The 16,884-nt window shown below is 47.6% G+C and overlaps 1 protein-coding gene across 4 annotated transcripts in view; it reads right to left on the reverse strand.

The window, feature by feature from the left end:
• Positions 1 to 16,884, reverse strand: part of LOC104931748 (spectrin beta chain, non-erythrocytic 1) — an 82,965-nt gene that overhangs the window by 22,853 nt on the left and 43,228 nt on the right. For all 4 annotated transcript variants that reach the window (XM_019259507.2, XM_019259505.2, XM_019259508.2 and 1 more), the window contains 19 exons: positions 11,655 to 11,806; positions 8,048 to 8,221; positions 5,847 to 5,938; positions 5,654 to 5,734; positions 4,383 to 4,498; positions 4,196 to 4,308; positions 3,924 to 4,111; positions 3,643 to 3,760; positions 3,391 to 3,549; positions 3,090 to 3,185; positions 2,716 to 2,922; positions 2,473 to 2,626; positions 1,956 to 2,107; positions 1,651 to 1,869; positions 1,466 to 1,546; positions 1,177 to 1,383; positions 882 to 1,093; positions 297 to 434; positions 82 to 202 (listed from right to left, as the gene is read on the reverse strand). In XM_019259507.2, coding sequence (XP_019115052.2) covers positions 82 to 202; positions 297 to 434; positions 882 to 1,093; positions 1,177 to 1,383; positions 1,466 to 1,546; positions 1,651 to 1,869; positions 1,956 to 2,107; positions 2,473 to 2,626; positions 2,716 to 2,922; positions 3,090 to 3,185; positions 3,391 to 3,549; positions 3,643 to 3,760; positions 3,924 to 4,111; positions 4,196 to 4,308; positions 4,383 to 4,498; positions 5,654 to 5,734; positions 5,847 to 5,938; positions 8,048 to 8,221; positions 11,655 to 11,806 — 2,780 coding nt within the window. The remainder of the gene's footprint in view (positions 1 to 81; positions 203 to 296; positions 435 to 881; positions 1,094 to 1,176; positions 1,384 to 1,465; positions 1,547 to 1,650; positions 1,870 to 1,955; positions 2,108 to 2,472; positions 2,627 to 2,715; positions 2,923 to 3,089; positions 3,186 to 3,390; positions 3,550 to 3,642; positions 3,761 to 3,923; positions 4,112 to 4,195; positions 4,309 to 4,382; positions 4,499 to 5,653; positions 5,735 to 5,846; positions 5,939 to 8,047; positions 8,222 to 11,654; positions 11,807 to 16,884) is intronic.

Here is a 16,884-nt window from a genome sequence, read left to right on the forward strand (position 1 = left end):
CGACCAGAGACCAAACTGCAAGAACTAACTTCCTTCCTCGGCCATGGTGCATTTAAGTGTCTGTTTTAGTTTTGTCGGTACCTTGGTCTTCTCTTTGATCCAGGACTTGGTCTCGTTACACTCCAGGTGGTAGTTCTGGACTCCAAGAGCTGAGTTCAGGCAGTCTTTCTTCTGGTCCACCAGATCTCTGAACTGACTCCATCTGGACACATGGACGGACAGAGACACCGTCAGCAACAATATGAACCAACACTGAACCTGGACCTGGACCTGTTTAATAATCCCTGTTAGGTTACCTGGTGTTGAGTTTGTCTTGTTGGGCTTTGATCTCCTTCTCACTGGGATGTCCACTGTGGATCAGTTGCCTGGCAACCTGGTTCACCACGGCAACTCTGGACGCTTGATTGTTCATCTCCGGCTCCAAACTCTCAAACCTGGAAAGAGACAGAGAAAGAGACAGGACTTTAGACGTCAAAGAGACTACGTCCAGGTTTTAGACAGTCTGCGGGGACGTCACGGAGACTACGTCCAGGTTATAGACAATTCTAAAATGTGCTGTTGTTGTTCAGACACACACACACAGTTAACCATCCTCTGGGAAAGGGTCCATGTGATTCTTTGTGGTCAAACAATGTGGAGAAACAAGTGGCTGTAAACAGAGTCAGAGGTTTCTACCAATGAACCGTGTAACCACAGTCCAAAATACACACACACACACACACACACACACACACACACACACACAGTCTGACGGTGACTCACTCTGCTGCATCATCTGAACAACAACAAGGACAGAAACTGTACCGCCTCTGACTGTGAGCGCTGCTCTTACTACTCCCAATCTGACAGACACAAGCTCTGGTTCTGGTTCTGGTCCTCACCGGTGCTGGACCACCTCCAGGTCCTCCAGTTTCTCTGGGATCTCCATGCTGTTGAGCCACTGCTCCTTCTCGTCGATCCACACCTCGCAGGCGTTCGCTTCGCTCAGCATCCTGTAGAGCGCCAGAGCGTCCTGCAGCGCCTGTTTCCTGAGCCGGGTCAGCTCCACCACCTCCTTATAGCGCTCCTCGATGCCCGCCAGCCTGTTCTGAACCTGCAAAGACACAACCAACAAAGCATCAGGGGCTGCAGGGACAGGGATGGACCTTTAGACCTGGCGGTGTCTCTGAGTCTCACCTCCTCGGAGTTGGCCTTCTCAGGCGGCAGCGTGCGAGACTGCTCGTGCAGAGCGTCGATGACCGGCCGGTAGCTTCCGATCTCCTCGGCCACGTCCTTGTGCTTCTTCACCAGAGCCTGAGCGGAGAACTCGTCATGGCCGACGTCCACGCTGGAGACGATCCGCAGCACGTCCAGCATCCACGTGTCGATGTCGTCGGCGTCGGCCTGCGGGGAGAAGACAGGAACTTTAATCAGCATGACCTGAACCACAGAAGAAGACGATCCAGCAGCAGGTCGGAGGCTTCACCTGGAACTGGTGCTGGTTACACGCCTCCTGCAGACGAGCTTTACGGACGGCGGAGAGACGCTCGAGAGCCGCCCACTGCTCCTGAGGACAGAGGACAGAAACAGGGACATGTTACACCACAGTCTGCAGGGACGTCTCTGAGACTATGTCCAGTTTCAGACAGTCTTTGTGGACGTCAGTCTTACCTGGATGTCCTGGATCCGTTCTTTTATCTTGTCGGCTCCGAAGTGGTTGTTGGCCACGAGCTCCTCGCCCTGTTTGATGGTCTGCTGCAGGTGGGCGGCTCGCCCGCTCATCTCGTCCTCGAAGGCTTTGTGCTGACTCAGCAGTCGCAGCGCCCCCGTCAGGTCCTTCCCATAATCCTCGGAGGACAGGATCTGCTCCTTCTCCCTGATCCAGCCCTCCTGCAGACCACAGAGACGTTCAGGCGTCAGTCGAAGACGAAGGAGAAGTTTAAACTGAACATGAATTTATGAAACATGAGTCGAACCTCTTCGGCCATTTCCCAGAAGAACTTCCAGAGGCGACGCGACTCCTCGAGGCGAGCTCGCCGCTCAGCCGCCAGCTGACTCAGCTCCTGGTAACAGAAGTCCATGTGAGCCACCCGGTCCCGGATGATCTGAGGATCGCACGGCTTATAACCTGAGGAGGAGCGAGAGGAGGACAGAGTGAGGCCAGGAGGAGCGAGAGGAGGACAGAGTGAAGCCAAGAGGAGCGAGAGGAGGACAGAGTGAGGCCAGGAGGAGCGAGAGGAGGACAGAGTGAGGCCAGGAGGAGCGAGAGGAGGACAGAGTGAGGCCAGGAGGAGCAAGAGGAGGACAGAGTGAGGCCAGGAGGAGCGAGAGGAGGACAGAGTGAGGCCAGGAGGAGCAAGAGGAGGACAGAGTGAGGCCAGGAGGAGCAAGAGGAGGAAGAGCAGAAGAAAGGAAACAAAGACAGAGACAAGGAGAGAGGAGATGAAACAAGGAGGGGAGGGTAGAAGAAGAACTGGACGTGGCCCGTCTCACCGTCCATGTCGTTGGCGAACTTCTGCGCGTTGCCGTTGACGTTGCGGACGCGGTCGGCCTGGATGGCGATGTCGGCCTCCACCAGAGCGTGTTTCTGCAGCAGGTCCTCCACCCCCAGCAGATGTTTCCCATAATCCTGAGACAGCAGCAGCATCTGACGGAGACAGAGCAAAGGTCAAAGGTCAAAGGTGGAGTCACGAGATGAGCGGCAGGTGACGCCATAAGCCCCGCCCCCCTCGTTACCTTCATCTCGTCCATCCAGTCCATGATGTACAGCATCTCCTGGAAGACTCTCTGCAGGCCGAGGTTCATCTCCAGCCGGAGCCGCCGCTCCTTCAGCAGCTCCAGCAGGTACTCCCACAGCCGGATCACGTTGTCCTTCCTCGCCGTGATGCGCTTGATGTCATGGTAACTCTCCGCCTCTAGCTCCTTCGCCACGGCAACCACCGCCTGCAGCAGCGAGAGCGAGGAGGAGAACAACGAGAGACAGGTTAGGTTCAGACGTGTCAGCTGATCCCGAATCAGCCAATCAGCTGATCCCGAGTCAGCCAATCAGCTGATCCCAAATCAGCCAATCAGCTGATCCCGAGTCAGCCCATTGTCGTTGGTGAACAGACCTGAACGCGCTCCTCGTACGCTGCGATGTCCGTCTCTATCGCTTCATGTTTCTTTGTCGCAGCTTCAACGGCCTGAAGGTCGTATCCAAAGTTATCCTGAGGAGGGGAGGAAAGGAGACAAGGAGAGGAAACAAGGAGAGGAAAGAGGAAAGGAAACAAGGAGAGGAAAGAGGAAAGGAGAAAAGGAGAGGAAAGAGGAAAGGAGACAAGGTTAGATATGTGTTCTCTGTGTGTTCATACAGGTGTGTGTGTGTGTGTGTGTTCATACAGGTGTGTGTGTGTGTGTGTGTGTGTGTGTTACCTGGGAGACCAGCCTCTGGTTCTCGCTCAGCCACGTCTCCCTCATGGCGGCTTTGCGGTCGAAGCGTCGGGCGAGCTGCTCCAGCTTCTCCTGGCGAATCAGCTCCGTCCTCAGAGCCAGCTCCCGCTCGTGCTCCGCCTTCTCCAGACGCTCCCACGCCTGAAACAAACGCACACAAACGTCAGCAGGGTCACGTCAGGGTCACGTCAGGACTGATCATGGCGCGGGATGACATCACACAGGTGCGCTCACCTTGTTGATGTCGGAGATGAGCTTCCCCTCTCGGGGTGTGTACACCTTCTGGTTGTTGGCTCTCATCTTGCTCTGGATGGTGAACAGCAGGACCTCCAGGTTTCCTTTCTCCGTGAACCTGCACGCAAGAAACCAACGAAGAAGACGCTCAGGACAAATCACCTGTGTGCGTTTGTTTTCAACACAGAATGTGACAAACTGAAACATCTCGTTTCCATGGAGACACATGGGCTCAGGCTAATAACTGGAACACGTGATGGACTCGTGGCGTGTTGACTGACTTTGGCGGCTTCTCCACGGTGCGGTACGTGTTGAACGCCTGCAGCTGCTGCTGCACGCCCACCAGAGAGTTGGCGAACTTCCTGTTGTTGAGGATGATGATGGTCTGCTCGATCCACTCCAGCAGGTCCGAGGCCAGAGACTCGTACTTCTCGATCATCTTCTCCGTCTCGATGGCGTTGTCCAACACCTGGAAACACAGCACAGGTAACAGGAAGTGAGCGGCACGGTCCTTTAATGGTCAGAGGTCAGGTGACAGCAGGAAGTGGCTCACCTTGCCGATCCTCTTCCCCTCCACCTTCAGAGCCTTCATCTTGGAGAAGTAGTGGTAGTAGGTGACCACGTAGGTGATGATGGACTTCTCATCAGGGTGGTCCACGCTGATGTCTGCACACACACACACACATTGATGTATATATATTGATTTCCTGTGTGTGTGTGTGTGTGTGTGTGTGTCTCACCCTCGGGGTCGAGCAGCTTGGTCAGTCCGAGGTGTTGCTCGGCCAGGTTGAAGGCGTTCTGCAGGTTGTAGTGAGCGTTTGATTTCTTCAGCTTGTCGAAGTCGATCAGGTCGGGCCTGAAGAGAAACATGGAAAAAATAAAATATGAATCAATAAAAACGATCAGACGAAACTTTGAACCAGGTTTTAGATTTCAGTTGTTTTCATGTTTCCATCGAGCATCAGTCAAACCTGTGTCGGTTTATTTAACTGTGTTTGAGGTTTGAAGGTCAGCTGACGGATCAGCTGACGCTCTCCACGTGTTTCTGCATAATGTGTCGATTCTCTTTAAAATTACCAACGCTGGAGGGACAAACAGTTCAATGAAAACACACACACACACACACACACACACCCCCCCCCAAAACAAACCCCCACCCCCACACCACACACACGCAGCAAACTATTTACTGATTCTGGTGAAAACTGGATCATATTTTATGGGGAAATGTTTTCTGGTTTTCCCTCTGATGTCCTCCGGCTGCTCGCCCTCAACTCTGTGATTTACAGAGTTTATGATTGGACAGTGAAGTTTTAAACTGCAGCTATGATAGCACCAACCTCAGTAGCCCGCTGTAGCTGTTAGATCAGGTCTGTTTCGCTTTTTAGTCTTTAGCTGCTGTTTTAGGCTCAGGTTAAGGCTAGGGGGGGTGGTTCTGTTTAACAATCCGGCTGGCTGTTTACACGGGCTCATTGTTAGCTCAGTCTGGTTGCTCGTCTTTAGCTCATGTAGCTGCGGTTAGCTCGTTAGCTGCTGTTAGCTGCTGTTAGCTCAGTCTGTTAGCTGCTGTTAGCTCATGTTAGCTCAGTCTGTTAGCTGCTGTTAGCTGCTGTTAGCTCAGTCTGTTAGCTTGCTGTTAGCTCAGTTGTTAGCTGCTGTTAGCTCATGTTAGCTCAGCTTTTATTTTTCTGTTAGCTTGCTGTTAGCTCAGTCTGTTAGCTGCTGTTAGCTCATGTTAGTTCAGTCTGTTAGCTGCTGTTAGCTCATGTTAGCTCAGTCATGTTAGCTGCTGTTAGCTATGTAGCGGCTGTTCAGCTGCTTTAGTTATTTAGCTCAGTAGCTGGTGGTTTAGCGTTAGCTGTTAGCTGCTGTTAGATCAGTCTGTTAGCTGCTGTTAGCTCATGTTAGCTCAGTCTGTTAGCTGCTGTTAGCTCAGTCTGTTAGCTGCTGTTAGCTCATGTTAGCTGCTGTTAGCTCATGTTAGCTCAGTCTGCTAGCCGGGCTGTCTTACCTGTGTTTGTGGATGAGGGCGTTGAAGGCCATCCCGTCCCTCCAGCTGGTGGTGAAGTTGTGGATGTTGACGTTTGGATATCTGGACAGGAAGAGGAAGTGAACAGCTCGTCACGTTCTCGTGTCGGACCAAAGCTAAAAATCAACGGGGCTGATGGGAAACGTAGTGTGAAGAGTGTCGTGTGGATTCTCACCCTGCCGTCTTCATCTGACACCAGAGCAGCAGAGCGTCTTTAGCCGACTTCTTCTCCTTGTTGTCCTCCGTCTCCACGCTGATGTCCTGAATCTGAGACACAAAGAGAGACAGACTCCGCTGATTAAAGGCATTCATGCAATTTATTAACTTATTAAATTAATTATCGCCTCGTTACCGAGCGCAACGCAAACCGCAGACACATTTATAAGAAGCAATCGGATTAATTAACGGCAGCGTGGAGACGAAACATGTCCAATAAATCCATCAGCACGTCCATCTGAAGACTAAAATATGAGCTCACAAAGTTAAATATGATACGTATATGAGGACAAGTGTCCTCAGGGTCTCTCATTCAAGAAACCTGACGTCCACAAAGATCTCACCAAACCTGTCCTCACTTTTTATGAATGTCCTCGTTTTCCAAAAACCGTCACACCTTCTGAAACATGTCTTAACTGTCCAAACACGTCCTCACTTTGTAAACGTGTCCTAACATGTCTTCACTTTGTAAATGTCCTCACGTCCTAAAAATGTCCATACTTTTTTAAAATAAGTCCTCACTTTTCAAAGACAGCTACGGCTTCTTAAACATGTCCTCGTGTCCTAACGTCCTCGTGTCCTAACATGTCCTCACAAAGACGGTACAGAAACGCGTGCGTAACGTCTCACCCTCATTGATGGACGTCCATGACTTTCATCGGACACAAATAAAAAGACGCTGTCGTCCTGCTGTCAATCTGCACTTGGCTCTGTTTCAGCCTCGTTGCTGCTGTGCAGGATTTTTTTAATCCTCACAGCTGATCACAGATTAAAGCTTTCACCCATTTTCCCAACTGTTCGATGACATCATCACCCGAGTGACACGCCGACAAACGGCGAAGTGACGAGCATTTGTTAACGAGCGTCCTCTCGGTGAAGACGCTCGGGACGGACTGTTGAACATTTTGACACTTTAACTTAGAGTCTAAAAACTGACGACTCTTAATCTGTCAGCAAATGATTAAACATGTAACAATGTCACCTTTGAAAGATTATGACGGATTTAAAACGACACTGGAGAAATAAAGTTGATCTTTATGTTTTAATTAAATATAATAATTGTTTAACTGTTTTTTTTTTTTTTTTTTTAGGTGATTCAGTTTTAGACATTTTAGAAGTTATGTTTGATTTTATACTTGAAGATGTGTCTCATATTTTGTCCTTGGGACTATACATGTGCTATTTTGCATCCCTTTTGCACAACCAAGCCATGACTATTCTGCTCCTCTGAATTTTATAAACTGTCGTATTTTATTAATGTTGGGATCGAAAATAGGAAAACAGCCCACCATGTCAAAGTGGAATCCTTCTTTAACCCGTTGTGGGATGCAAAATAAGTATAATGACCGACATAAACTGTACTCATTTGATTTATTTTGGGATTTAACTGAAAAATTGTGTCGTATAATGATCCAGATCACACCCATGAAGTTCAGTCCCACAGTTTGAGTATTAGTGGCAAAATCTGATTTATTTGGGGATGCAAAATCAAACTATAAGCAAAAGGCTCATGTTGGACACACACGTAGCATTTTAAAAATATTTCTGTGACATTTTGTTATCTGGAGGTTTTTAATTGAATGCCTCATTTGAGACATTCAATTTGACTGGGATGCAAAATAGTAACAGTAACACATTACCTACAGGTGAAGGGTAAAAGCCAAGAGGAGGCACAAATATATGTAATTGTACTAATGTATATTTCTTCATTTTGATATAATGTGTATTTTATTTATTTATTAATTTAGGGATGCAAAATAGCAAAATATCTCTTTGATTCAGAGGGTACACGGTGTCACTGACGAGCCGACCCTTCATTAAGATAAAACTCTGATCACAATGGATTCATTAATCAATTCTCGGGATGCAAACTGGTCATCAGGAGTGAATGCCATGTATATCCCATCTGACCTCCAGATTTGAACATTTGTTTCACTGCGATATGCTGCTAATTTACAATAAGCATATCTGTTGACTGGGATGCAAAATTGCACAATGGACCGCAGATTCTGTTGACTGGGATGCAAAATTGCACAATGGACCGCAGATGGAGGGAGATAGACCCCCATCGTCAGTGCAGTCTTCTGATTTCAGCTGATGTCACAGTCATTTTTTTTTTCACGTCATCCTGGGACGCCAACTTGCGTGGCCGCCTCTTACCTGGAAGCGGAGGATGATGGTCCAGATGAGTCCCAAGGTGAGGCGGTGGTTTCCGTCCACGATGTCATGAGAGCCCATGTTCTCCAGGTGGACCCTCTGCTCCTTCAGGAACTGCAGAGCCTTGTCCACGTTCTCCAGACAGTGGATTCGCATCCGGCCCTTGGTGGGTTTGGGCTGAAACACAAAAAAACACATCTCGGTTTATTTACATTTACAAAAACCAGGAAGCGTGAACCGCCTCGAGCTGCCAAATGAACACAAAAGAAGAAGAAACCAGCTGCCGGCACAGCTGAGCGCCTTCAAGGCCGACACTTTGTGTTTTGATAGCGATACTTTTCTGAGTGAAAGTGGTTTTTTCAACTTTATTACTAAATCATAAATCAAAGGATTTATTCAACACAAACTTTCAAAAACAGGAAAAATCTCAAAGAAGCAATAAGTCACTGCACATTAAGCAGAACTATGGCCGTGAACCAAAAGCTCAACGTCTTTAGCTGCTCAAGTCAGAACTGTTGATGTTCAGGAGGAAAACATCACGAGTTTGAGACGTTTGAGATTATGAAGAATTTCTGAAATATTCCAATGAACCGACGTCTACAATGAACAAACTGTCTGAAAATCTTGAAGGAGACGAGATGAGTTATTTACTGATTGTTTAATCGACGTTCAGATCTGAAAATTACATTATTCAAGTCTTATTTATTTCTATGTGACATGAAGAGGATTAAAATGAAGGAAGCTCTGTGGGAGTGAGATGGATTTATTTATGTTCTTGAAGGAAAGTGACTGTGATGTTGGCACCTCAGATACTTTCTTAGTGGAAGTATTTTAACACTGTGATATTCTGCTTTACTGTAGAGCATTAGTTTGTCAAGTTTATGAATTTATAGGCCACTTTTAAGAGCAAAGCAAGAGGGAGTGGAGCGTGAGGGAAATCAGAGTTTCGCCTGCATAGCGGTGGAACGCAATGTTATGATTTCAGAAGACAGACCTAAAACTGAACCCTGCAGAACTCCACATGAGGCGTTAGCTGCCGATGAGACATAATGTGGATGGACACAACTCTTTTACTTCCCACTGACGTGGATGTCCGACGTCCTGAGAACAAGACTCGACAATCAGCCGCCTTTCCCAGGAAGAATGCCCCGACCTTTGAGTACAAGTACTGATATAATAATGTAGAAATAATCCACTACAAGTCACAATCCTGGTTTTATTGTTTGACCTCTCTGTGTTTTATTTGTGCAGGATAAACTACAGAATATCTTAGGAGGCCTTCATCACTCAATGCAGGCTGTTGCAGCTTTTAGTGTTTCTTTGCATCCAGAGTCACGGTCAGTCCTCTCACTGAGGCATACGCAACAGAGTTTTGGTCCAGTGGTCCTCCAAAGGGACTTTTCTCAAATCATTGCTGTTGAAATCATGTGAATACATGTGAAATATTGAACAATCTGAGCGTCAAACACTTGTTGAAAAGACGTGATGTGAGAAGTTTAGAAGGAAAATGTCTCTTTGTAAAGTAGATCCTGCTGCTCTGCTTTCTTTGTTTGAACTCAGTTCTGTTGTCAGACAAAGCTGCGACACGGCGAGTGTCTGTTTTCTAACCAGCTTCCTCGTTACGTCTGCACTGACACATGGAGGATCACAGCCTCAGGATGTTGTGGAGGAGCAGACAGACAGGAAGAGCACTGATGCAATTAACACGACTCTAATGGGAATAAAACACCTGTCCATCTGGTCCACATCGACCGGCTTCATCTTCACCTGAACGGGACTGATGAAGCCGTTCTTGGAACTATTTTTCGATGGTTCTTTGAAGAACCTCGTGCTAAAAGATGTTTGATGGCGTCATTCAAGAATCATTTTTGGTTCCAGTTAGCATCTTGATTTCTCTGAGTGCACAGCGATGACGAGAATAAAATAAATGTCTGAGGTCCATGTTACATCCTGCAAGCTGTCCACACGCCACATGTCCTCCGTCCAACACTGACCGACAGAACTACAAGCAGGACTCCGTCCAACAATAACACTGCTGTCTTTGCTTTTCCTCACACAGACACATAAACACCACCCAGCTTAGAGTCACTCAGTGATTCAGGATCTGGACTCGGACCAGAGATATTTTGGACTGTGAAATCCAACAAACCGCAAAGAGATTCAGTGTTGGCCAGTTCATGAAGCTGAAGATCACTTAACAAAAATAAACCATCAACATCATGACCTCCTGCTGACCCACACTGACCTGTGATCAGGTGACCCACACTGACCTGTGATCAGGTGACCCACACTGACCTGTGATCAGGTGATCCACACTGACCTGTGATCAGGTGATCCACTCACACCTGTGATCAGCTGAACGGTGTCTCGCAGTCGTACGTCTGTTCTCACTCTATGTAACTTTGGGCTCCGGGTCGGGAGAAGTACGTAACGCTTTACGGCACTAAGTCACACAGCAGCAACTATTTCAGTGATTCTGGTGAAACTGGATCATATTTTATGGAGGAAATGTTTTCTGGTTTTCCCTCTGATGTCCTCCGGCGCTCCGCCTCAACTCCGTGATTTACAGAGTTTTATGATGGACAGTGAAGTAAACTGCTGACAGCTGTAGCTGCTGTTAGCTCAGTTCATCAGCTTGGCGGGTACCCGTCGCTCTGAGCTCACCGCCAAGCTGATGAACTGAGTGTTTGTACCAACAGGCGTTATGGACGACCAGGAAGAAGAAGAGGAGGTAACCAGGCTCAGCAGCTTCTACGGACATGATGGCAGAGGAGCAGAGAGTGAAGAGGACGCTGACGGAGGAAGCTAAGAAGAGAAAAGGAGAGAGTGAGCGAGCAAGAAGCCGCCGGACAAGAGTAAATGTGGGACTGACTTTTAGTGGTTGGTGAGAGCTTGGTGAAATAAAAGGCTGAAAGACAGACGCCGAGCTGGGCTGACTGCTGCTGGACTAGGCAGTGAGATCAGCTGCTGCTGGGGACCTGGCTGATCAGAAGTAATGTAATTAGAAGAAATACTCGAGTACAGCTGCACACAGTTACACAGTGGGATTGGTTTCAGGTCGTATGGATCCGTTCTGCAAACAGCCGCTCGCTCTCAGATGCTTGTGCAGCTCCTGGAGGCGTTCTGGCTCCATGTGACCTCCTGAAAGTTACTCAATGACTCCTTTCACAACTCGAACGCCCCCCACACGGCCTCCCACTGTTTATTCTGCTCAGCTCTTCACCACTTTATTTTATGTTATTCTTCTTTCCTCTCTGCACATCCATCCACCGTTCCTCCTCTCTCCTGTCCTCGCCTCCTCCATGAGGAGCTTCTCTGGCTCTGTGCCGTCATGAAACACTTCCAGCTTCCTGCTGCTCAAACTGAACTTACATGTCTGGATATTTTCATTGTTTCAGACTTTTGCTGTAAATGAGCAATGAAAGTGTTTTTGTGACTTTGATATTAGTGTGTGACGTTGCCATGGAGACATGAATGGTCGTGGAGGTGGTTAATGATTGCACGGGTCATAAACGTGTTCAAACAGAAGATAAGAAAAGTTTGACTGTCCGCAAAGAACCGGGCCCAGCAGCCAGAATTCTGCTTCCTGTTTCAAAATAAAAGCACCCACCAGTCTCTCTCCTGAGAGGACCTCCAGCAGTTTGATGAGCATGCGTCCGTCCCGCAGGTCCATGTAGAGGTCGGTGATCCGGCACGAGACTCTGGACAGGTGAGAGTTGACCCATTTGGTGAAAGTCTTCTTCTGCACGGCCTCACGCTCGTCTGGACGAGAGAGAGAGAGAGAGAGAGAGAGAGAGAGAGAGAGAGAGACAGAGATAAGTAACATTAAACACGTCACAGTCCCGCTGATCGATGTCGGTGTGTTTGGATTTACGTGTTTCCTTCAAGTGTGTGTGTGTGTTTGTGCTCAGCCTCCCATTGGCTCATTGTTCCTGGAAAGCCGACATGTGTGTGCGTGTGTGTGTGTGTGTGTGTGTGTGTGTGTGTGTGTGAGAGATGGGAGAGGTTTCCTGTGTCTGACACAGCAGACTAAATCTAAATCACTGCTGTAAATATTCACACACACACACACACACACACACTGATGAACTGCAGACTGACAGCACACACCTGCCGTCTGCAACACAACTCAGTTTATTTCCCACAAGGCCTGATGGTTATTGTTACTGCTCACACACACACACACACACACACACACACACACACACACACACACACTACAGTATATTAGAGTGTTTCCCTGGATGAACTCAGTTGTCATGGTGACACAACTCACAGGAGGAAGTTGCATGACCCTCACACCGGGAGGGAGGAGAGGGCGTGACCCACACACACACACACACACACACAGATGCTGAATATAATAATTATGTCACACTGTCACAGTCGAGAAGTTAAGAGAGAGTTTCTCTTGAAAGGTTCAAGACAGGTCAAAGGTTAGAGAGACTACTTCCAGGTTTTAGACAGTCTGCGGGGACGTCACGGAGACTACGTCCAGGTTTTAGACAGTCTGCGGGGACGCCACGGAGACTACGACCAGGTTTTAGACAGTCTGCGGGGACATCACGGAGACTACTTCCAGGTTTTAGACAGTCTGCGGGGACGTCTCAGAGACTACGTCCAGGTTTCAGACAGTCTCCGGGGACGTCTCAAGAGACACGTCCAGGTTTTTAGACAGTCTGCGGGGACGTCTCAGAGACTACGTCCAGGTTTCAGACAGTCTGTGGGGACGTCTCAAGAGACTACGTCTCTCTCTCTGAGTTCCACACGTTTCATAAACTCTGGATAATCGCTGGCAGTTTCTCTCCAGTGAAGCGATAAGACAAATCTCATACATGCAACAAACATTCATACAGACTCATGACCTTCAGAGTGTGTGTTCGTTTGCAGCAGGACAATGGCTACAGTGTTCACTGGCATTCAGCAGCTTTATCACACACACACCAACACACACACACAAACACACCACAACACACACACACTGTGGACGATTCCTCATATCAGACCAAGTTGAAGGACAAGACATGACGGCGTCAGCGACATGGAGACAAACACACACAACCCAGACTTAACTGAACCTAACCTAACTTAACCAGACTTAACTGAACCCAACCTAACTTAACCAGACTTAACTGAACCCAACCTAACTTAACCAGACTTAACTGAACCTAACTAAACTTAACCAGACTTAACTGAACCTAACTTAACCAGACTTAACTGAACCTAACCTAACTTAACCAGACTTAACTGAACCTTAACTTAAATAAACCAAACTAAACTCAACACACGTTGAGATTTAACTGATAGGGAGATATCATTTTTATATGTTGAGAGACAGTGTGTGTGTTATCTTCATCTTCATGCTTCCTGTGTGTGTGTGTGTGTGTGTGTGTGTATGTGTTGGGGCTTCCCCTTCCTGTACTGAAAAAGAAGCAGATGCTCGTCTCAGCAGGAAAACATGTTTACAGTCGCACACACAAAAACTGCTCAACCCCACCCACTGTGTGTGTGTGTGTGTGTGTGTGTGTGTCATCCGTGACCTGCGATAAGAAACACGTCTTGAACAGTCTTCACGCATCACGTTGACCTCGTCAGTGAGGTGAAACTTCAGATTCTCACAGTCAAAGAAGAAGTCAAAATTTAGACTACAGTTACTTTTGTAGTTAAAATACTCAGTTTAGATTTTAGCCTGGTGTTAACCAGCACTGATCTGTGCAGTGACAGAGCTTAAACCAAACCAACCTAAACCAAACCACAACCAAACCAAACCAACCTAAACCAAACCACAACTAAACCAAACCAACCTAAACCAAACCACAACCAAGCCACAACTAAACCAAACCAACCTAAACCAAACCAACCTAAACCAAACCAACCTAAACCAAACCACAACCAAACCAAACTAAACCAAACCACAAGCAAACCAACCTAAACCAAACCACAACCAAACCAACCTAAACCAAACCACAACCAAACCACAACTAAACCAACCTAAACCAAACCACAAGCAAAACCACCTAAACCAAACCACAACCAAACCAACCTAAACCAAACCACAACTAAACCACAACTAAACCAAACCAACCTAAACCAAACCACAACCAAGCCACAACTAAACCAAACCAACCTAAACCAAACCACAACCAAACCAAACCAACCTAAACCAAACCACAACCAAACCACAACTAAACCAACCTAAACCAAACCACAAGCAAAACCACCTAAACCAAACCACAACCAAACCAACCTAAACCAAACCACAACTAAACCACAACTAAACCAAACCAACCTAAACCAAACCACAACCAAACCAAACCAACCTAAACCAAACCACAACCAACCTAAACCAAATCACAAGCAAACCAAACCACAAGCAAACCAACCTAAACCAAACCACAACCAAACCAACCTAAACCACAACCAAACCAAACCAACCTAAACCAAACCACAACCAAACCACAACTAAACCAAACCAACCTAAACCAAGCCACAACCAAACCAACCTAAACCAAACCACAACTAAAGCAAACCAAACCACAACCAACCTAAACCAAACCACAACTAAAGCAAACCAACCTAAAACAAACCACAACCAAACCACAACTAAACCAACCTAAACCAAACCACAACCAAACCAAACCACAACTAAACCAAACCAACCTAAACCAAACCACAACTAAACTAACTATAGGTTCTGTTACTGTGTTCACTGTTAGACTGGACACTGCCGGTTCAGAGGTTCTGTCGCTGTGTTCACTGTTAGACTGGACACTGTCGGTTCTGTTCAGTGCAGCACAGGCCCAGCTCAGCAGAACACAATGTCATCGGCTTCAGTTACCTCGTCTGACACCGCTGAGTCCACAAGACACAGCAGAGAGAGAGAGAGTGTGTGTGTGTGTGTGTGTGGTTCATTAGAGCAAGAGGAGACAGTGATGTATTGATGGGGTTTCTCTTTGTGGGTCAATAACACACACACACACACACACACACACACACACACACACACATACACATACTGAGGGTGACCTTAACCTGAGGAAGTGCACACACACACACACACACACTCATTAACACACAGGCCAGACAGAGGTGTGGTCATGTTTGTCTCTATTAGGGTTAATGACTCCGCCCACTTTAAAATCACACACACACAAAATGGAGGAACGCTCGTCATGTGAGGCGCATCACTCCTCGCACCATCATGTGAACACAGACAACAATTGTAATGCATCATGGGAAGTCAAGGTCGTCATTAGGCAAAAATTCATTCAGAGTTTCAACACACACACACACACACACTATTGTCCTACACAAACACTATTTCTGTATTACGTCCTGTTATTAGAGACTACGTCCAGGTTTTAGACAGTCTGCGGGGACGTCACAGAGACTACGTCCAGCCCGGCTGTGTCCAAACCAGCTCCACCAATCAGCTTCTCTCATTGGTCAGGGTGAAGGAGGACGGTCTGCCTGACAGGTTCAACTCAGGGCAAAGAAAACACCCAACTGAGACAACACACACGTAAAATGACAAACACACAATCAAACACACACACGAGCACACAGCTGTGTACCCCTGGGTGATGACTGAACACACACACACAGACACAGTGTGTGTGTGTGTGTGGGGGGGGGGATTTTTCAGGAAATGTCTGAGCAGTTTTGCTTTCACTGTGTCCTCCCTCATCTGTAATGACGAATGCTTCATACAGAGTGTTAACGTGCACACACACACACACAGACACACACACACACACACACACACACAGACACACACACACACACTACAGTGTCGTCACATCGAGGGTGAAGCGGAGTGACGCCTCCTTTCAGCGGCTCCTGTCGGTCTGTTGAAACACTAAAGTCCGGTCCACGTTGTGGAGTTCCTGCCTCTCTTTCCCGGCCCGTCCTGGAGAGCCCGGGTCGACCCAGAACACGCCAGAAAGATCGTGTATCTCATCTGGCTCGGGAACGACCCGGGATCCTCCAGGAGGAGCTGGAAGAACCGCCGCGACCCGAGCCAACATAAGACATTAGAGTGCCGTTAAAACCACAACCAGGTCCAAACTGGATCCAGAACAAAACCAGAACCTCAGCTTGGACCTTAAAGGGGGCTCGACAAACCCGGGCCAGACCTGAGGAGGACTGTAGAGTCTGTGTGTGAGACAGAGCGGACACATCGAACATCTGTTTCCACTAATACAGAGGGTCACACACACACACACACACACACCCACAGACACACACAGACACACACACACACACAGCTCTGTTCAGTCTCCCATGTCTGTGGTGTGTTTCAGAATCTAACCCAGTTCTGGGCCATTCATGGAGGATCGCATGACATTACACACACACACACACACACACACTCACACTCACTTACACACTCACACACACACACACACACACACACACACACACACGCGATCGTATAACCTTATCAAAATACACACTTCCAGTTTTGCAATACCAGGATTCCAACATTCCTGAACTCCCACTGGAGGAGCAGGGAGGCCGCGAATATTACTCTTACTATGTGTGTGTGTGTGTGTGTGTGTGTGTGTGTGTGTGTACTTACTATGTGTGTGTTTGTCTGTGTGTGTGTGTGTGTGTGTGTGTGTGTGTGCTTACTATTTATTTTATTTTTAATCTTTTATTGTGTTTTTTTGGGCAACATAAGCAACTCAGTCTGTTAGCTGCTGTTAGCTGCTGTTAGCTCAGTCTGTTAGCTCATGTTAGCTGCTGTTAGCTGCTGTTAGCTCAGTCTGTTAGCTCATGTTAGCTGCTGTTAGCTGCTGTTAGCTCATGTTAGCTCAGTCTGTTAGCTGCTGTTAGCT

This window comes from Larimichthys crocea, unplaced genomic scaffold (genome assembly GCF_000972845.2).
Source record: "Larimichthys crocea isolate SSNF unplaced genomic scaffold, L_crocea_2.0 scaffold417, whole genome shotgun sequence".
Taxonomy (NCBI): Eukaryota; Metazoa; Chordata; class Actinopteri; family Sciaenidae; genus Larimichthys; species Larimichthys crocea.